This window comes from Monodelphis domestica, chromosome 1, assembly GCF_027887165.1.
Source record: "Monodelphis domestica isolate mMonDom1 chromosome 1, mMonDom1.pri, whole genome shotgun sequence".
In the NCBI taxonomy this organism is placed as follows: Eukaryota; Metazoa; Chordata; class Mammalia; order Didelphimorphia; family Didelphidae; genus Monodelphis; species Monodelphis domestica.
Genome location: NC_077227.1, coordinates 58,668,581 through 58,691,172, shown reverse-complemented (window position 1 = coordinate 58,691,172; position 22,592 = coordinate 58,668,581). Strand labels below are relative to the sequence as shown.

Below are 22,592 nucleotides of genomic sequence, written 5' to 3'. Positions count from 1 at the left end.
TTAGATGACTAGAGAGGCTTCTCTGGAAAGAACCAGAGAGCTGCCTTTCCATAGTCTGCCATGAAGAAGTTTCTTTCCTTCAATTAAGATTTATGAGCACATTATAAAAAGTTAATAAAGCCCAATTGTGGGTCTTTCCAGTACCTCAAAGAGGGAGAAGATAATCAAAGAACCACAGGGTTTTGTAATAGTTATGCAATCCAACCATCTCCTCACCAATGCCTCTTCTTGCCCATTTGATTAATTCCACTGACTGGGAATTCACTACTTTACATGGAAGTTGGTTTGTTGTTAGGATACTCTTATATTACCCAAAGTCCATCTTCCCATAACTCCCATGTATTGGGGACTGCCATCAGGAACAGTGCCAAATGTGCAATCCATCTTCCAAATGACAGTCCATATTTTAATATGTCTCTCTTTATTCTTATTTTGCCAGAATAAATGCCCCCAATTCCCAGAACTCTTCTATGTTCTATTATGGTGACAAAATTACTTAAAATTGTGGTTTTTCTCCTTTACATAATCTTTGGTTTGTCAATTTCTTTTCCTAGTATGGGAGACAGAACTAGGTATACGATTTCCAGATGTATTGTCTCACTAGTCCAGGATCCTTGCTTCCTTTGATTTAGATATCATATTTATATTATAGCAACCGAGATCACATGAGCTTTTCTTCTCTCCCAACATGCTCCCACATCCCAGTCGTGTCATGCTCATATTTCCTCTGTTTCATCTATATTGTTGATAATAATGTTAAATGGGGGGGGGGCAGCTGGGTAGCTCAGTGGATTGAGAGCCAAGCGTAGAGATAGGAGGTCCTGGGTTCAAATCTGGCCTCAGACACTTCCCAGCGGTGTGACCCTGGGCAAGTCACTTGACCCCCATTGCCTAGCCCTTACCACTCTTCTGCCTTGGAGCCAATACTGTGTATTGGCTCCAAGATGGAAGGTAAGGGTTTAAAAAAAATTATAATGTTAAACAGGCCTTGTCCAAGGAACATTAGTCCATCAACAGACAATCAAACATCTTGTGTTTTCCTAAAATGGTGATCTGGCTGTGATGATACAAAATCTGAGACGCGGCTTACCCAAAGGGAGCTTCAGTTTTTATTGAAGGACTCATTTAGCCGAATGGCTTAATTTGTCTGACACATGAGAAAATTCCCTCTTTGCACTCTTTGGCTGAAGGAGTGGATTGGCCTTCAAGCTAGGGAGAATGATTAGAAGAAATGCAGAAAAGTCCCAAGGAAATGAGGAGGTCTGGTCAACAGCCCAGTTGAGTGAAAATAGCACTTGTCAGAGCCAGACAATGGCAAGAAGGTGGTGACGACGACTCTTGTCAAGTGGTCAATGTCACATTCTTGCAAGGATTTTTATTTTTATTTTTTAGTGAAAAAAATTCATCTCTTTCTCCATCTCTTTCTAAAGTGGGGCTCCTGTACCTGTATTTGTTCCCTCAGGCCCATCTGCTAAACATCCCCAGCTGGAATTGGAAAGAAGGAGATGACGCAATCTGCCTAGCTGAACTGAAGCTAGGATTCATAGCCCAGAGCTGCCTGGCTCAAGGCCTCTCCACGATGCTCGCCAATCTCTTCTCCATGAGGTCATACATAAAGGTAATGTCTTGTCCTATTAGTGAGCATTAGTTCACGATTCAATTTGTCGTGGGGTTGAGTAGAGAGCACAGCTTAAACTCAAAACAGATAGACACACATTACCCACTTTGGTTGGGAAGGAATTCTTGCTCAAAGATTTGGGCACAAGGCCAGCTTCTTTCAAAATTATGTTTTTATTTTTATTTGGCACATCCACGGCCATTAAATGATTGTTCAAAGCACAATCCTCTCTCTCTCTCTCTCTCTCTCTCTCTTTCTCTCTCTTTTTTAGATAAACCACATGTTTATCTATCAACAAAGCCCCTGCTGTTAAAACAAAAATATGATTTATATACATTCCATATGGCACCAAAGTGCCTAACGAAAAGAATTATCATTTTGGTCTTTTACATCAAGTGGCTGGTGGACCTCTCACTGTGCGAATAAATACAGACCATGTGTTTGTGCTGAAGCCCAAACCCCAACAACATAATTCATTTATTTATTTCTCCACAATCAAGGGGGCCAGCAGGGCTTACATGTCATGGTTGTTTGAGTGGAGAGTGAGGAGATGAGCAGCCTTCTTGGCAACATTGCCCTTTCCAAGTCTGAAATTCAATCTGTCCCAGCCACTGCTCATCACTCCCATGTTCACCCCATGGATCTGGCCAGGAAGCCACTTCAACCCCCGTCTTCTCCAGTTCCTCTACCCTTGTCCCCTCCTAACTGGAATGATGAAAGAGATGACCAACTCTGCCCAGAGAAGGGGGGAGTATGAGTGAGAGCTCACAGGGGCCTCCCTCCAGAGGGAGACTGCTGAGAACATGGCGCCTTTGGCTTTGGGGAGCTCATCGTCTAGACAGTCATGATGATTAAACATAGGCAACAAAATCTAATTAATCAGAGTTCTCTTATCTTAGAAAGTGGCTTGATCCCAACAGAATAGTAGCAGTAAAAGTTGATATTTCTAAAATTCTTTAAGATTCAGATTGTGTTTTCCTTACAAATATCTTTTGTGGTGGACCAGTCCATAAGGACAATTTGGAGGACAATGGTAGACTGACTAGATTCTTCCACATAGGGAAACAGTCCTCTACTAAAGGACATTTTAATTCATACAAGGGAAATCATAAGGGTGACTTGAGACACCCAGAAGTGGGGCACCATCCAAGATGCTAAACCTTGCATCAGATAATCAGGGGACAGGCAGGGAAAAGGGGGTCTGGGAGAGATTGCCCTTGGACGTGGCACAGTTGGGTTCTACTAAGTTATTGTCACTACTCTTACTTGATGAGTGGAATAGCTGGGTCCTGGATCATCTCCACATCAGGGCACCTTTTTCTTATAAGTAAGGGCCATGTGTTCTAGAGGGATTTCTTTTGAAGTCTCCCCCACTCCCATCTCCCATCCCACAAGCCAGGGAGACATCTGAGATTACTGAATAAGTCCTAATTGTACAGACATGGGGCAAAGAAGAATCCAATAAAGAGAGAATAGAAAAGGTAGGAAAAGGAGATGTTAGCCCCGAGAAAAGGGATGTCCTGCCTAGAGAGAGGATTTAAAAAAAGAATTTTTATTTGTCGTTTTTCATTGCTGCAGTAATACAAGTAGTGTTATCATGGTCATTTATCAAGCAAAAGTCAAAGTAAGCATTTAGACTCACATTTCCTCTTACTCCAAGCCCAGTGATCTTTATTCCAGCTCCTACTTCAGATGTTTATGGTCTAGGCTAAAGTTTGCATCTGGATTCTCTTCTGCACAGGCAAAATAAGTAGAAACTTGTGGAATAACAAAAGGCCCTCTGGTGGAGGCTAAAAGTACCATTTTCAAAAATGTGTGACTTGCAGGCCTTTCATGCTAAAAGCTTTTGCTGCTGGCCAGCAAAATAAATACCTTATTTTTACAGAGAAGAAAAATAGTCATCTGGGTTAAGAAATGATAAAGAAACCAAAGTACTTATCATAATCTAATCTGAATTATGGACTTCTGCCTGTTTTTCCTTCTCCCTACTATGTTATCAAGGATTGGAACGGTGTGTTAATTTAGTTTAGTTTAGTTTTGCTATCTCTAAGGTCTCAAACAGTAGGTGATTAATAAATGTTCCCTGAAATAGAAGTATCAAACAGAAGATTATATACAACATTTTTTTGGAGGGGGGGGTAGGGCTGCTCCCATTTTATGCTGTCTTTGAGCAAGACCTTTGCTAAACTAATTAATATTATAAACAAGACTGTTTCTGTTGAAGAAGGCAAATCATTTCCAGGCACCTTTGAACACTTTAGCAGCATCCATCAACCTCATCATTTCCCCAGAGGTTTAAGATCCTCAACCAAGCAACACTTCAGTAGACTAAGTCTAGGAATGTTCATGAAATTAACTGATGACATTTTATTAAGCAGATTCTATAATTCACTGACCTTGTGCACAAGTTCTTTTTGGATTAATTAGGTTTGACCACAGGAGACTAGGATATTAAATAAATACCTCCAGACTAAGAGGGATTAATAGAGGTAGTATGGCAGCAATCTGTATTCATGAAATGAGATTAAAAAGACTAATGTAGCTAGAAGTTTATCAGTGTTAACATCAGTTAATATCTATATCTTCTCCTTATCCCCTTCCATCCTAAAAGGAAAGATTGTTACTAAGAGATTCATACTATGACCATTGGCTACTTTTGGCCCAACCAAATCCTGGTCTAGTTGCTTTTTTCAACAGAAGCATCAGGTCTCTGAAGTCGCCATAATGTGGACAGTGGCATAGATTGTACATTTTATGCTTTGACTGTAAAGTGTCCCTATGCTAGCTCAAGTCACATGTCAAAGAAGAGCAATAAATTGTATGTCTCAATATACTAGACTCCATCCTTCCCCATAGAGCCTGAAAGACTATCTATCTTTCCCATTCAAGGTTATTTTTTAGTAAGAACTGCTAGAATTTTAAAAAGACATCATAATAACTTAGAAACACATTTCCTTCTCTCAGGATATGTCACCATGAAATTTCTCTCTCGAACCCATCCCTCACGTGTAGAGTTTTCTGTATCAATTATCCTGTCCTCTCCACAAAGGTATTTTTTTTCACATTAAGGCATGTCCTTGGATGGTTCCTTCTAAGAACTCTTCCACGAATCTAAAAAATTTATGTTCTTTTGGAAGATTCATGGTTTTATTAGTGTGGATACTTCTTGCTTAGGTACAAAACTTTACAAGTTTCTTTCCTCCTACCTCTGATGTTTTGTGACTTGCACAACCTTTGGAAAGTTAGTATACCTCCATGAACTTCAGTTTCCTCACCTATAAGATGAGGGAATTGGATTAAATGATCTTTAAGCTCCTATAATCCTATGATCTCATCTTCTCATCCATGTCTAGAAAATTATTTGTTCATGTTTCCTCATAAATTTTTAATAGAGAATCTACCCCAAACACTGGAAGCTGCCTTTTAAAAATATCTTTATGGTATCAATGTACTATTTTTAGAGGATAGATTGTCTTTCATTCTCACTACCAGCCCACTCCATTTGCATGTTATAGGGTCTTGTTTATGATATTAATAAATTTAGTAAAGATCTTGTTCAAAGTGTGACTCTGGGAAAGTCACTTAACCCCCATTGCCAATCCCTTACCTTTCACCTTGGAACCAACACACAGAATTGATTCTAAGATGGAAGGTAAAAGTTTAAAAAATAAAAGAGAAGAAAAAAAGGATTGCCAAAGGTGAAAACGAAGAGAATTGGCTTGTGCAAATGCATAGCTCATGGAGATGACAAGAAAATAGGGACTAATAAATAGACTAATTTGTCAGTAAGTCAACAAACATTTATTTTTTATCTTAATTTTATTCTAGTCACAAATTGACACGTTTTCCAAGGTTACATGATTCATGTTGTCTCCCTCCCCTCTTTCCTCCCCCTTCCAGAGTTAACAAGCATCAATAAACATTTATTAAACACCTAAGTAAGCCAGATACAAAACTGAATACTGGGGATACAAAGAAATGTAAAAGATAGTCTCTGCTCTCAAGGAGCTTATAGTTGAATGAGGAAGATAGCATGCAAATATACCAAGAGGCTATGGAAAAGATAAATTAGAAGTCAACAAAAGAAAACAAGAATGAAGGGAGATGTTAGCCAGGATTTGAAGGAAGCCAAGGAAACCAGAGTTGGAGATGAGGAGAGAGAGCATTTCAGGCAGAAAAATAATAAATAAGAAGGGAAGCAGTGGGAAAGAAGATCCAAAAGATAGCTTGGAGTAAGATTAGAGAAGACCTTTAAAGTCAAGATAAAATATTTTCATTTCATTTGGTAAGTTACAGGGAATTACTGAATATATATATGAGCAATGGTTAAGTGTGATAATTTAGACAGTGGCATGAAAGAGACTGGAAGCAAGAAGCTCACTTAGGATGCTTTTAGGGTAATCTTCTAAACCATGATAGTGATAATGGAAGAGAGTAGACTATGTGGGAAATGTTGGATGCAGAAATGGACAGGATTTGGCCATTGATTGGATAGGGAAAATGTTAGAGAGAAAAGAGATAAAGGTGATTAATGTTTTGAATGTGGATGACTAGAAGGAAGGTTGGGGCAGTCATCTATACATTTTTCCTCCTTCCATGACAAACATATATGTATGTGTATGCATGTATGCACACACATAAATATGGTGCGTATTGTCCTTGGTGTACATTTACTAAGGGCTTATAATAAGACCTAAAAATTTAAAACTCGCTTTTTAATACCTTACCTATCCGACCCCAAGTATCATATAGTTGTTTTTGTCACAGTTCCATTTTTTAGAATGCAATAATTATGTGATATATGTTTCTAGTTTTCTCTCTCCCATCAGGCTTTTGTATTAATTGTGTTGAGATCACTATTATTACCCACATTTATTTCCTGCTTAGTATCTTTTGCTGAGAAATTTCTAGAGAAAATCAGAGACATTCAGACTTACTTAGTTTTGGCTAAGATGGTCTCAGTTCACAGGCAAGTTGTTTCCTTTTTAATCCTACTTCTGTATTTTGAGAAGATTCAGGAAGGAATCATTTTAGCCTACTGAAGTTCTGACGTATGCCTAAACTTCCAAATTTGTGGTTAAGCCACCTAAGGAGTGGTATTCACCTCTGGGCATCACATTTTAGGAATTACTTTGACAAGTTAGAGTATGTTCAGAGGAGTAGAACAAAATGCTAAGATACCTCAAGGACATGTCATATGATATAAATGGAAGAAACTGGGACTATTTAATGTGGAATTGAAAAGATAACATATTGAAGAGGAGAACATGAAAGAAAGGGGTAGGGGCGTCAGAGACTAGGGTAGGGTCATTGTTTTCAAGTACTGGGAGTATTGTCTTGGGAAAGGGATCAATTTGTTTTGTTTAATTCCAAAACTGAAAAGTTCAAGAAATCAGGGCCTGAATTCAACTGTTATCACTGCCACTGGATAATTGTTTGACATTGGACAAATCATTTATTCTGTTGGACTCAGTTCTTCATCTATAAAATGAGGACCCAGGTGGGCCCTGCCCTGCATTTGATGTTCTTTAAGTTCCTTTTCAGCACTAGATTTATGATTGTTTGAGCTAGAAGCAATGGGTTGTAACTATAGCGAAGCAACTTTCTATTCCATTAATTATGAGGAAAAAACTTCCCAACAATTAGAGGTATTTCAAAGTGCCAAGAGCTGCCTCACAAAATGGTGGGTTCCTTTTCACTCAATAGACTGATCTCTTCAAGCAAAAACTAGGAGACTACTTGTTTGAGAACTTAGTCAGGAATGAGCTGGGCTAGATCACTTCTGAAGTTGTTGTTTGTATCACTGGGATTCAGGGATTCTTTGAATCCCTGAATCCCAATATATATATATATATATATATATATATATATATATATATATATATGGATCATTCATGGTGCCTAGGATCAAAATGCCTACAAAAATCAGATTGAAAAATAACTAATGACCACAGAAGTCAGGAATATGGATGAAGGGACTTCTGATTTAAATCAGTGACATATTTCTTTTTAGTTTATTCCAAGGAATAGCCCTGTCATGCCCTTTCCTCCTTGCCCAAATCTCCATTTGGTCTTGTTCTTATATCTCATCATTTGAAAATACACAAATAATATAAATGTGGCTTGAGGAACAAAGAGTCTAAATGATTAAAATAAGGCAGGGGTGTTTTCTCAGTAAAGGTGTAACATAAACAACATACACAAGTGTGTTTTGATTCTTCTTTAACCTACTGAATAACCTACTGAAATTTAGACTTAATTTTGGCCATTTAGAGGTCAAAGATTGCTTCTTTGGAGCATGTCCTTTGACAGAGAGGACAGATGTCAAAAAAATTGGGAAATTACTGGAAGAAAGAGTTGCTGCTATCTGCTCTTACTTTTGATGCTCATTGGCAAATAACTATGGTATGGATTAGTATAGAAAATCAAAATGCAAAGCTTGGTGATCCTTGGGCATGTATATATGGCAACCAGTTTGACTGGTTAGAAATATTTCTTTTCTTTTGTAGAAAATCTGCTTAAGATTCTAGTCAAACTTACAAATAATTTTTTAAACCACTCCAGAATTGTGGCACATTTGCTGAAACCCATCCTTCCATTTAACTCAACACAATCCTAAGACCTTTCCTTCTGTCCTATTAGACCTTAGAAGGTCTGAAGGAGGATGTCCCTTTTTCCTTTTGTCAATAAACAACTCATCTATCAGTCCAGTGCCACGACAATGACAGCATTTCAAATAGCAGGAGAAGATGGTTGTAAAATGGGAACAGGAATTCCTTTCCCCCACAGCTCTCATAATTTCTAGAACATTAAATTAAGGAGTTCTCAGACCTTTACAAATTCTCCAGGCAAACATTATTAGCCAGAAGAAGCCCATACAGAATGCCAGAAGATTGCCAGAAAATGTTAATGGAACTTCTGTATAAAAGAAAAAAAAAGTGAAAACTTGCCCCATCTCTCCCCACCCCTCCCTTCTCTCTCCCCACCCGCACACCTCTCTCCCTAACATGATTAGAAAGTCATTTAATGTGTCTTAAATGTTTGGTCCATCAAAGACAAATGTACATGATTGATGGTGACATGGAACACATTTAACTCATTATACCTTACTTTGCAGCAAAATGATTTGTGTAAACTGTCTGCCTAGCATTAAAGGTAAAACAAACTTTGAAACCCCAAAACGTTATATTTTCATCTAATATTTTCCTTTCGGTTTTATAGCTGTAATCACATATGGATTCTTTTATTTTGCTCTTGGCACCAGACTGAAGAACAAAAAGGATAATCATGCAGGAAGGTTGCATAACTTATACCCAAACCTTATGCCCATCGAGGGCAGAGAAATAAGAACTGCAGGTCTTAATGACTTCCAAAAATCCCACCGGCGTGGGGAGGAAGGAGGCGCAGAAATCTCCTTTACATCTTCCATTTGTCATCTATCAAGACCAAAGAGAAAACCATATTTATAGGTTATCATCTGGTCCAAAATCGGAATGGCACCTTTCAGAGATTGTTGTCCTTCCAAGAGGGAAAAGTGCTGGATTCGGGTTTAATAATGACATAAGAATGACACAAAAATGACTCATTTTCTGGCCAAGGAAGAGTCATTTAATTTCTTTTAATCTCAGCTTTTTCATGCATTGGTTGGACTTGGGATAATAATGTCAGTAGTACATAACACCTAGGATTGCCCTAAGAATTAATAGAGATAAGATGGGTCCTGTGGTACGATCAATAATTTTGGAGTCAAAGGAACTGCATTCCAATTTTGAATCTTCCATTTACCTATTTATGATTTTTTACCTTTTTCATCTGTTGGTTTAGATGAGATGTTCTTTAAGACCCCCACCAGTTCTTAAGCAATGATTCTTTGCAATATTTAGTATGCTATAGAAAGTAGTATTAGTTTAGAGGAGAGAGAATACTGGATTTGCAGTCAAAACAAACTGGGTTCAAATGCCATTCCTCCTCCTTACTATCTGTATAACTTAGCACCTGCATAACTCTTGTTAACTCATTTTACCTCCCCAACCTTCAGCTTCTTAATTTGTCTGATAAGTTTGTGGAACAAAATGCCATCTCTGGGTCTAAGCTTCTCTCTTTGTAAAATGAGAGATCTGAACTAATAGCACTTATCTAGTGCTTTAAGATTTATAAATCACCTCCATAATTCCTCTGTGAGATATTACTATTCCTATTTTACACATAAGGAAACTGAGGCTAACAAATTAAACAACTTACCCAGGGTCACATAGTTAATGGGTCTGAAGCAGGATTTGAACTTTAGTCTTCTTAATTTCAAGTCTAGCATTCTAGTCACTGTGCCATCTTGTTGGACAGGATGACTTCTAAGGTTTCTTTTGTCTCTAAATTTTATGATACTGAGTTTTCATTTAAGGATTTCAAAATGCTGTGGGAAGCACAGGAAATAAAGCCTCAAAACCCCATTTTGAATCAATCTCATTTAATATGAGAAGAGAGACAGAGTTAAAGAAGTAGAGTTAGAGACAGAGAGGGAGAGGGTGAGATAGAGGTAAATGGAGACAGAGACAGAGAGAAGAAGAAAGAGAGGAAAGAGATTGAGAAAGAGAGACAGGTGGAGAGAGACAGAGACAGAGAGAGACAGAGAGTCAGGATATGGGGAGAGAATGTATGACTGAACACTGTGCCTGAAAATAAGGTATTTGAGTTATCTCCCCCTGATCTCTTTAGCTAATGACACCCTTTTCATATTGCCACATTTGAGTAAGGGAATTTAAAACCTGAAAATGAAATATGATATTTATTTGTTTTATTGATCAGTATGGAAATCCATAAGGCTTATTTGTAAGGTCTCAAAAGTGCAGTCTTTTAAAAAATCTTTTGCCTTATCTTCTCTTTTATTTGCCCTCTTCCTCTTCTTTCTTCTCTTCTTTCCTTTCTCTTCATGTACAAACTCAGTAAAATAAACTTCTCCTCCTTCCACTCCATCATACCGTATCCTTCCAGACCAAAAGACATACAGCTAAAAGTGGGGAGCCAGCTTATTGTCAAGTGTGATCTATATACAGAAAAATAAGATTGATGTATTTATTGCATGTTGCCATTTTCTAGGAGTGGAAATTGAAACCCATGCGTAGGTGGCCCTCCCCATCCCTTCTATCCATGCCTTGTCTGTCTGAATGAAGTTTGGTCTCCCAGTGCAGGGCTGTCTCCCTGTCTAGACCATGCCTTGCAGCTTGGAATTCAGAAGTGAAGTCAAGCTCTGTGGAGGAATGGGGGAGGGAGATGATGAATGATTTGCTGAGGGGGATGTAGGAAAGCTAATAATAAGCTTGGGCCCAACCATCTGAGAGAAGAGATGAGCAGACTGGAGAGCACTGGAGTGGAGCAGCCTAGAATGAAGATAGCAGTAAACAGGAAGTTAGGTCCAGAGGGGATAAAACTCTTGTAATAAAAAGAAAAGAAAAGAATGATTTTCTAGGGAAAAGAAAGGAGATGCTAACCAGAGCCCTAAAGGGATGCTCCTGATTTCAACCAAGGGAATCCTTAAAATGGTGGTATTAACTAGAGACTGAAATTTGGAAGGAGGAGATGCTTGAAAATGGGGAGTCCTCAGGCTGTCGGGGAAATCTAGCTGTTATCTTCTCTCAGTTGATTTTCTTTGGCAGAGAAGTTCTGATACCACGTATATGTGGTTCCATTGGGCTCAGGTATGCCTGAAATGTCTCCTGTACCATCACAGAAGTTTCTTAAAACGAGGGTCCTGCAGAAAGGGCTGGAGGTGTCATAAGCTCTCTCTCTGGTATTTTCATTAGATAGGGTTCAAGGCAGATAAACCTTTTATGGAATTGCTATAAATAAAATAGCAAAATCAAGCTGTATTATAGTGCAATCCCTATTATCTTATTGATCGAACAAAGGTCAGGTGGCCAGTATTTTTCATCAATAGCATCCCACCCACCCCATCAATAGCCACTGTCTTTTGCCTGTTTGTTTCCTGATAATATCTGAAGGAGTTGACTACTTTTTACAAAAATTGGTATTTTACTAAAAGGAATTGAGATCCTTCTAGCCCTTAGACGGCCATCTTTAAAGATGGCATGTAATTAAAGTTTTAAAAGCAGGATTCTATGCAATTTGGTTCATGCCTAGAGGCTTGAGGGATGGGTGATTGCAGGTCACAGGAACATTAATATCCTTTCACTGAGAGTCAGCATGGATTATAGGATAATGTGCTACACTTGGGGTCAGGACTTCCTCAGTTTCCTTCTGTATAATAAAATAGGGACAATAATAGCACTTACCACCCAGGATTGTCATGAAGAGAAAATGAGAGAACATATTTTTAAAGTGCTTTGCAAACCTTAAAGCACTACAGAAATGCTAGTTATTATTGCACATAATAATACATCCTATTAATAGAGTACTGTAGAGTTTACAAAGTGCTTTAGAGACATTATCTTATTTGATCCTTACCAAAACTCTGCAAGACAAAAGTTGCACATATTATTATCCCCATTTTCCAGATGGAAAAGCAGAGACTCAGAGAGTTTATAATCAACAGCAGTTGGGCTCTTTAGTGTGAATATATTTTCGACTGTTGCAGAGCCAAAAGGTTTTCTGAGCATGTGTGTAGAGTAGCCAAGAGGAAAGAAAAGGGAAATGTTAATGGTTATCTTTGTGAAATGAACATCGTTCTTTCCCTTTTATCTCCCCATTTATCAGTGAGCTATGGTCCTCCATCAAGCATTAGTTCCATCTAATGAGAGCTGACTTCTCTCTCTGGGCATCCCTATCAGGGGATGCAATATCTCTATGGTGTCAGGCTGACTACAGATGTCTCTGTTTATACCTAATCATGGATATTTATGGTATTGATTTTTAGGACAATGAATTCAGTCAGCTTCTCTTGCTTTCCTTGAGGTATAAAATATGGGTTGTCATTTCTCGAGAACAATTTTTTTTAAAGCTAGATTTGATACTGGCAAAACTATTTCCATCAGTGATTGAATGTCTCCTATTCTCAGACCTTAAATAGAAAAGTCAGAAAAGAATGAGTAAAAGAGAATTGTTTGGTTCAGTATCCAAAATACAGAAATCAACTTCGGGAACATAGACCACCGGCAGAGAGACAGAGTCATAGGATGTCAAAGTTAGAAAGGGACCTTGGGGATCTTTTTAGCCTGACGTCTTCATTGTATGAACAGGGAGCTTGTTTGGGAAAAGCCTTTTGAGAGGCTTGGATTACAATTAAAGGTGCTGTAGTAAGTCTTGTCAATCTCTTATGTAAGGAAAAGATACTAAAGGAGAAAATGAAGACCTGGGCCATCTACATCATTAGGACAAGCCATTCAGGAAGGATGTCTTTCATTGATAGGTGCTATCTTGTGCAAAGGCACTTTAGGCATAGGAGTAGAGATGGAGACTGGGACTGATTAATGCAATTCCTCTGCAGAAGTATGTGTCCTCTTGAGTTGTTGGATGGGTGTGCTTGTTCACACAAGTCGTGAATTTTTAATTGGATAGTAGAGGATAAATCATTTGAAATTATGAATTATAATATCAGGACAGCAAGATGTAGTAGCAGATAGAATGCTGGACTTGAGATCTGAACATCTGGGTTGAAATTCCTCTTTACTTACTTATGATGATCTTGGACAAGTCACATGAACTCTTCTGAATTTCTTTCCTCATCTGTAAGATTAGAGGGTAGAACTGGGAGGTCTCTAAGGTCCTTAGTTTAAATCTATTTTTCAATGATCTAGTGATGGATCACTTAACTAGACTTATTCACAGTAGCTGACATTTGACAGGAAGAGGAGTTTAGAGGACTTGGAATCAAAAGACCTGAGTTCAAATTTAGGGTTTGCCATTTATAAGTGTGATTTTGGACAAGTTATCTCTCTGACTATGCCTCATTTTCCTCACTTGTAAAATATGGGAATTAGAAGACCTCTGTGTTCTCTCCTAGCTCTAAATATATGAACCTAAGAGCTGTGTGGTATAGTGGAAAAAATTTGGATAGAATATCCAAAGATGTAGGTTCTAATCCCAATACAAAATAGACTATAGTTGTGTGACCTGAGGCAAGCCCAGAATCTTAGATCTGAAAGTTTGAAGATACCTTAGAAATCATCTAATTAGATACATTTATGAAGAGGAATTACTTTTGCAACATTCTTGACAAGTTAGCTTTCTCTTGGTTTTAATTTCCTCATCTGTACCATAGTGAGGGCTCCATGATGCCCCAGGGTTGAGTATTATGTTGCATCTATGAGTTTGTATTTCATTGTAGTGTTATGATAAACTTCTTTGAATGGAGCCTAGGAATGATTTTTAAAATTCTATATTATAGCCATGCTAATTAGAGATTAATTCTGTTATTTTATTGGCTTGGGGAACTCCCAGTGAGGAAATTCTCTCTACCAACAGAGCATGGCACCTCTATGAGTATTACAGCCTTAGAGAGTTGCCTAGCAGAATGAGACGTTTGCTTGACATAATCATGTGGCTCATATATCCTGAAATGAAATCTCTCCTCAGATATTTTTATGAAAAAATTCTTGCCTTCTACATTATCATCATTTCTAAGACAGAAAAAAAAAAGACAGAGCTAGGCAATTGGGGGTAAATGATTTCACCAGGTTCACCCAACTAGGAAGTGTCTACAGGCAGATGTTAGCCCAGGACCTCCCACCTCCAGGCCTGATGCTCTACCCATTAGACCACCTAACTGCCCCTTCTTCAGACATTTAATAGCTGCATGATCCTTAGAAAATCACTTAAATTAGGTTAACTTCTGTTTTCTTTTTGGTAGAAATAAGATAATAATAGGACCGATCTTATAGGGTTGTCTTAAAGATCAAATGACACAACTTATATAAGTGTTTAATAAGCCTTAAATAAATGTTATATAAATCCTTATGATCATAATTATTATTATTCTTGTAATTATGATTTTTGTAATCATTGAATCATTAAAAAGGAATTATGCATTCAGATAAGGTTGTGTAGGGTCTTGAGGGGACTAGAAATCTCACTATACAAGAGTCAATGAAAGGAATGGTGGACAGTTAGTCTCAAGAAGAAAAGAAATGGGGGGGATATAACATGATAGGATCATAAATTTGGGAAGGACCTTGCAGATAATTTTATCCAACCTGCTTACTTTTACGCAGGAAGAAACTGAGGCATAGTGCCTTCAAGTACTTGGCAGAATGCCATGGGGAAAGGAAATTAAAGAAGATATATTCAGATCCAGAGGAGCCAACTAAATGGATGGAATTTAGAGAAGAGTAGAGTTGAATGCAAAACAAAAAAAAAGAAATCCTTTCTAACAAAATGAGTGGACTGTTTTGGAAGGTGATAAGTTCTTCAAGAAGTGGTATTCCAATGTTAAAAAAAAAAAAGACCTGGGAACTTAAAAAGGAATTTGAGAGAAGAATAGAGCAGCCATTCAATGAGCCTAGTGTGCTTTTACTCACATAAGGAAAAGGTATATATTTTAATTCAACACACTGAAATTGGGGAATAGAGAGCAGATGACACGGGAGAGGGGCAGCTAAGCATCACGATGGATAGAGTGTAGGGTCCTGGGTTCAAATGTAGCCTTTACTTTCTAGTTTTGTGGCCCTGTCCAAGTCATCCAAATTGCCTAATCCTAACTGTTTTCTGTCTTAAAACTGATACCAAGACAGAAGGTAAGGGTTTAAAAAAGAAGACAAGGGAGATAAGAATGAAGTGGCTAGGCTAGCACTTACCTCCTGACCTGGGACAGCAAATCATTCTACCAGAGAGGGACAGGAAGATATAATACTAGACTTGTCATCCACTCGAGTCATGAGTACAAGGGTCAGTAGGTCATCATAGCTGGAGGAATGAGTCTCCAGTGGTCTTGTGAGAGGCTTCTCCCTTTTTTTGGTGCATTGGTACACAAACATCTGACCATTCTTCCCAGGTCTGATGGATAGAACTTGTGACCTTTTGGCACCATACACCTAGGCAGCTTGGGAATGTTTAGGAAGGCCAATTATTTTATAGAGAAAAGTAGGTCCTACCTCTAAGGGTTCCCCCCCCCTTGTATTTGGTTTCTCACCTCTGATACCATAGGCAGCAAGCAACCAATAAGCAAAATTTAATGGGAGATAGGTGCTTCCAACGTGGAATGTTACAAGCCAAAGAAGATTAAAATCACTCAATTGATAAACTTTTCTATGTGCCATGCATCTGGGAATACAAAGAAAAGCAAAACAGCTCCTTCCCTCAGGGAACTTACATTCTAATGATTAAAAACAGGTATATATATATATATATACATATATATATATATATATATATATATATAAATGATCATTTCTTTCAGTCATTTCAGTTGTATCCAACACTTTATGACTCCATTTGGAGTTTTCTTGGCAAAGATACTGGAGTCGTTTGACATTTCCTTCTCCAGCTCATTTTATAGATGAGGAAACTGAGGCAAATGGGATTAAGTGATTTGCTGAGGGTCATATAGTTAGTAAGTGTCTGATCCTGGATTTGTACTTGGGAAAATAAGAGTCTTTCTCACTAAGTCCAACACACTATCCACCATGGCGCCACCTAGTCACTGTTGGATTATAGTTACCATTTATATTGCCCCAAAAGGTTTATGAAGTGCTTAATTTATTTTTCCCCTTTGTTTCTCACAACAGTCCTGTATGATAGATGTTGTTAATTATTCCCATTTTACAGAAGAAGAAATTGAGTCTCACCAAGGTACAATGACTTGCTTATAATTAGATAGTCATTGAGCATCTAAAACAGGAAATGAACTCAGGTCTTCCTGACTTCAAGTCTAGCATTTCTACCATTGTATGAGATGGGAGGTAAGCAGAAGTGAGGAGGTTCAAGCATCTGGAGAAGAGAATGTATTCAGAGCAGAGATAGCTTGTTGTAGAATAATCTCCTATACTTTCAAAGAATAAATAAATAAAGGCTTTGGGGGTTATCACAGATGAGATGATGGCTTGTTAGAGATACTGTAGATGGGATTCCTGATCTCCCCTGGATTGGCTGGATTGGGCTTAGTCACTGCCAATAATAATAATTATAATAATATCAACAACAACAATAATAAAATGTAAACCACATAATACATACACAAATGTACACACACACACATGGATACATGGAAATCCACAGGTGTATACACACGTGTAAGAATACACACATACATGCGTATATATACATACATACATACACTCATACATGCATACACATAGCTAGGAAGCAGGAAGACTCATCTTCCTAATTTCAAATCTGTCCTCAGACACTTAATGACTGTGTAACCCTAAGCAAGTCATTTACCCCTGTTTGCCTCAGTTTTCTCACTTATAAAATAAACTGAGCAAGAAAATGGCAAACCATATCTTTGTCAAGGAAATACGAAATGGGGTCACAAACAAAAGAGTTGGCCATAACTGAAATGAACAAATAAGTGATATACACATAGGAACACTCATTCATACACACATATTCAATACAATAATCTTATAATCAAATTTCTGTTATGAACAATATTCTTGGTAGTAGGCAAAGTTAAATAAGATATAGCTTCTTCCTTCAAGCAGCTTTAAATCAACTTATTTCTCATTTTGATCATCAAAATCCCTTCACTGACTGCCTCCAAGAGTCATGCGAGGAAAGGAGATGTACTATCCTGAAGTAGAAAGGCACCTTTCCTGTGAGTCAGAAGATCCTTGTTCTAAATAATTTAACTATTTATTATGGATGTGGGGAAGTCAATTAACCACATTAATTTTCTGTGCTCACATGCAAAACGGGTATAATATTACTCCTAGTTATCTTATAGGGTGTCAGTTAGGAAGATCCTTTGCAAATTCTAACTATATAAATGTGAGACATAAGCATTTGTATGCCCTCATCATTAGGAGCATTCTCTCCTGGTGGGATTCTTGTTCAAGTCCTTCCAAAAATCTGCTATAGAAACAATCAAACAAGAAGCTAATTTAAAAAATATGTTTTATTGATCTTTTGCTTTTTTATATCATAAGAATTTATCACAGTATTTATTCCCCTAAAACCTAGATAATTTTTCAATATAATAATATGTTTAAAGAAATAAAAAGAAATAGAGGGAGAAGAGGAAAAAATTAGCAAAGCAAATCTATGCATTGAAAAAAATCTGAAACTGTATGTAATGTGGCATTCCTATGGACCTCCAATCTGCAAAAGATTAGGGTGGGGATGCAATCTCATACTGCTTCTCTGGCCCATTCTTGGCTCTTTGTTATTTTGCAACATTCAATTTTGACTAATTTATGCTTTTTTTTGTTTTTTTTGTCAAATTATTTGTCTAATTATTTGTCAAATTATTTGACTAATTCATTCTTTTCATTTGGAGTGTTGTAGTCATTGTATATATTTTTTTCTTGGTTCTAATTTTTTTAGACATTATCACAGTAAATCTTGCCATGGTTCCCTGTATTCATCATATTTGTTATTTTTATAGCACAATAATAATCCATTTTTTTGATGTACCATATTGTTTTTGCCATCCCCAAACAATGGAGATCGCTTTGTTTCCAATTCTTTATTTTCACAAAAAAAGTGCTGCTATCAACATTTTGGTCTACACAAGTACTTTATTCATATCAATGGCTTGCCTGTTATATAAGCTTAGTAGAGGAATTGTTGGGTTACAATATGGTGATATTTTAGTCACTTTATTTGCACAATTCCAAATTGTTCTAGTGATGCACAGCTCTGCCAGTTAGATATGTGTGCCTTTTTTCCTCTAAGTCCATTGATTATTGTCATCTGTTATCATCCTTTGTCAATTTGCAATGTGTTATCTGAGACCTCAGAGGTATTTGCTTTATTCTTAGTGATTTGGAGCATTCTTTCATGTGTTTTTTAGACCTTTACCTTCTGTCTTAAAGTTAATACCAAGAATCAGTTCTAAGGCAGAAGAGCAGTAAGCACTAGACTATTGGAATTAAGTGACTTACCCAGGGTCACGCAACTAGGGAGTATCTGAAGTCAAATTTAAAACCAGGACATCCCATTTCCAGATCTGATTTTCTAAACACTTAACCATCCTGCTGCCTCCAAATAGTTGTTTGTTAATGGTCTGCATAGCTTCTTTTAAGAACTATTGGTTCATATCCTTTGACCATGCAAACAAGAATTTATTAGATATTGCTCTCATGATGTCACTGATCCTCTTTTTAAAATGAGAGTTGAACAACAACAACAAATGCCTACTATGTTCCTGGCCCTTTGTTAGGCACTGGGAATTCAAGGACAAAAGTACAATATTGCCTACCCTGCATGGGCTTATCTTCTCTTGGGAGTCAACATATCTATTTAAAAATAAACACAAAATAAGCAAAAAGATAATTTGTTTTAGAGTGGAGTATCCTCCTACTTTAGAAAGGTAGAGACATTTCTCTGGCTATTTTATATTTCAGAATAATAAAGCAGATCACAGAACTGTCCATCTGCTCCCCCTTAAACTTCAATACTAAAATACAAGTGCCCGGATATTAACTTATATGTATTGTCTTGAATATTTCATAGTCCTCATTTATTGGAGCAAGCTGTTTGTTTTTCAGTCATGTCTGACTCTTCATGGCCCCCTGGACCATAGCTGCCCATGGAGTTTTCTTGGGAAAGATACTGGAGTGGTTTGCTAAGTCCTTCTCCATTGGAGTCAATAGATCCTTTTGTCAGGCAATCAGATCTTAAGTGACTTGCCCAAAGTCATACATCTAAGATGGGTCTGAGGCTGGATTTGAACTTGGATCTCCCTAACTCCAAGTCCAGAGCTCTAACCACTAAACCACTTCATAGCCAGCTTACCTCAGCCATTAAACTTTCCATTGCCTTTTCTGTAATGTACAATTTGGATTCTTCTGGGACTGTGACATTACATCTCCTTTAAGACTCAGCTCAAGTCTTGTTTCTTCAGCTTTGTCCCAGACCTCCCTTCTGCTAGTGCCATCTCCTCTAAATTCCTTTCCTTCCATTCTGAATTGATTATGTGATTACCTGTCATATGTCTAAGTACATATCATATGCCCGGATTTTAATAAGGTATTCTAGGCATTTTAGTGCAATTTTAAGCCTTAATTGTTTAAAATAAGTTTAAATTGCTTAAAACTTTTCTAAGGACTTTGAAACATCCTGTATTTGTTGCTTTCCCATTAGAATATAAATGGCAGGGGACAAGAACTATTTTTGCTTTTTTTTGTTTCCCTAGAACTTTGTTTTAAACTCTTATCTTATGTCTTAGTATTAATTCCAAGATAGCAGAGCTACAAGGGCTAGGTAATTTTCAAAGTGCTTGACACATAGTCGTCCAGGTTTTTTAAACCTTACCTTCCATCTTAGAATCAATACTTTTTCCGAGACAGTGGAGTGGTAAGGGCTAGGCAATAGGGTTAAGTAACTGGCCCAAAGTCATATAACTGGGAAATGTCTGAATCCAGATTTGAACCCTGGGAACTCTTGTCTCTGGACCTGGCTCTCAATCTGACCCCTTGACATATAGGTGCTTTTTAAAAAATATATTAATATATTTTTTAACTCAATTGCATGGGGGAAAACTTAAAAAAAATTCATTTCCTTTAAGTTTGAGCCAAATTCTCAGTATCCTTGCCTCCCTCACCTTCCCCTTCTCTGAGATGGCAAGCAATTTGATACAGATTTTGCATGTATAATAGTGTAAAACAGCTTTCCACATTAGTCCTTTTGACACATCATTTTAAAAATAGTTGTTTGTTAATTGTAGTCAATGGAGTATCATGGCCGGGGGAGGTGGATATTTAAGTAAATTAGTATTACTATTTCAATTATTATCATTATTATGCTTATTATCTGAGATCAACTTGAAATCTTTCAAAGTACACATAATTTCCCCCAAATGAGCTCTTCTTTAAATTTCAGTCTCAGATCACTGTTCAGCTACCATATTTACTCATCGCCTACATACTAATGGTCTCATTAGTGGCCTGTCCATCCAACTCTGTGCTATGTTCTCTGTGATAGACATTTTGATCTATTTTTTCCCCTATGTGAATTTTCAGACCAATTTCTTTTGAGTGTCCATGGATCTCATTTAGGAGCTCCTGCAGCACAATGGGACTCAGGACAATTAACATCTACAAAAAGAAGCATCTGAAAGGAGTCTTTCTCCCATTCAGATTTTGTATAGCACATACTCCAGGACAAAATGTCCAACTCAAAAAGAAATGGGCCCATTTAACTGTATACACACATATTCCAAAGCCACGTGTTCAACATTATATTTTATTATAATTTTATTTATTTTGCTAAATATTTCCAAATTGCATATTATCCTGCTTTTTACTCCGTGTTGTTGAGGAGACCAGTAGGTCCCATGTTTGACACTTCTCTTCCATGACATTGGCAAACACTTTTGGAAAACTCATAGATAGAAAAAGAAAGTTACTTTACTCAACTCTCTAAGAGCTCAGAGAATTGCCCATCTATGTAAATGGTTTGACCATTTCTAAACCATATGCCTTTTTGATGAGCCCCAGAAATGCTTTATGAAATCACAGAAGGGAATTTCTAAAGTAATTTCCTACTTCCTATGGAAAATACTTTAGAACTGGCAAGTACCCACAAAGATAGTAATAGAGCCCAATGAAGCTCTGGTCTCAGCCCCAGCCTTTGCTACCTGGCTCACAAATAACCCATTTGGCTTCCCAGACACCCCAATATCTAAAAGTGGGAGGATTTATGCTCACTCCTAGAATAGCTGTTTCTAGCCAACAAACAAAAGTTTACTACAGAAACCTTTGCTTTGAAATGAAATCTGGTCTCTGGCTCGGCTTTATTAGCCCATTACTGTACAGAGAGAGGAGACATAAGTATCCAAAATCTGCTGTCACTGAAACAGAACTGGGTTGGCCAGAGCTTCCTTCCGTAGCGTTCAATACTGTCGCCATAATAGGACTGGATTCAGTGCAATTTGCTGTTGGCTTTTAGAAATTAAACTGAGTCTCATTCTTTTCTCTATCTCTGTATCTACACAGTCCAATTTGGAGTAGAGATTTGGTTATCATTGAGTTCATTAGATCCTTCCTAAAACATCTTTCTGATCTTGTCACTCTCCTACTTAGAAACCCAGGGCTGTCATTCCCTGCAGAATAAAGCCCATTTTCTTCAACCTGGCAATCCAGGCATTTAAGTTCTGCCTTTAATCTCTTTCAGTTGTATCTCCCAGTCTTCCCTTTCAGACACTGAATTCTCCAACCAAGCAAGGCTAGTCATTGTCCTCCAAATGAGGTCTGAGATTTTCTGCCTTCTTGCCTTTACTCCACCATTTGTCTGCCTAAAATTTGCTTTCCCACTCAGCAATACCATTATTAGGTTTATTTCCTAAGTGACCAGGGAAAAGGAAAAGAACCTATATAAAATATTTATAGCAGCTCTCTTTCTGGTAGCAAAGAAAGAGAAACTGAAGGGATGTCCATCAGTTGGGGGATGGCTAAACAGGTTGAAGTATATGATTGTGATAGAATACTAATATGCTATAAGAAATGAAGAGCTGATTAATTTTGGGAAAACATGGAAAGACCTACATGAAATTATGAAAAATGAAATGAACAGAATCAAAAGACTATGACTTCTTTAGCACTTAAATTTGGCTTATAATAAGTGCTCAATAATGTTGAAAGTGAATCAAATTACTACTACCAAAGAGATTAAAGAAAAGGGTGGGGGAACCTCTATGTCTAAACATTCATAGCCATTCTTTTTGTGGTGGCAAAGAATTGGAAGTTGAAGGCATGCTCATCATTTGGGAAATAGATGAACAAGGAAGAACATATGATAATGATGGAATATCATTGTGGTATAAGAGATGACAAGAACGATTTCAGAAAAACCAGGCAACATATTAATTGATTCATAGTGAAGTTAGGAGAACCAAGAGAACATTGCATACAATAACCACAATATT

The 22,592-nt window shown here is 37.4% G+C and overlaps 1 protein-coding gene across 32 annotated transcripts in view; it reads left to right on the top strand.

Annotated features, from left to right (window-relative positions):
- KCNMA1 (potassium calcium-activated channel subfamily M alpha 1) overlaps positions 1–22,592 on the top strand; it is a 936,156-nt gene that overhangs the window by 692,353 nt on the left and 221,211 nt on the right. For all 32 annotated transcript variants that reach the window (XM_056819947.1, XM_056819943.1, XM_056819916.1 and 29 more), the window contains one exon: positions 1,463–1,618. In XM_056819947.1, the coding sequence (XP_056675925.1) occupies positions 1,463–1,618 (156 nt within the window). The remainder of the gene's footprint in view (positions 1–1,462; positions 1,619–22,592) is intronic.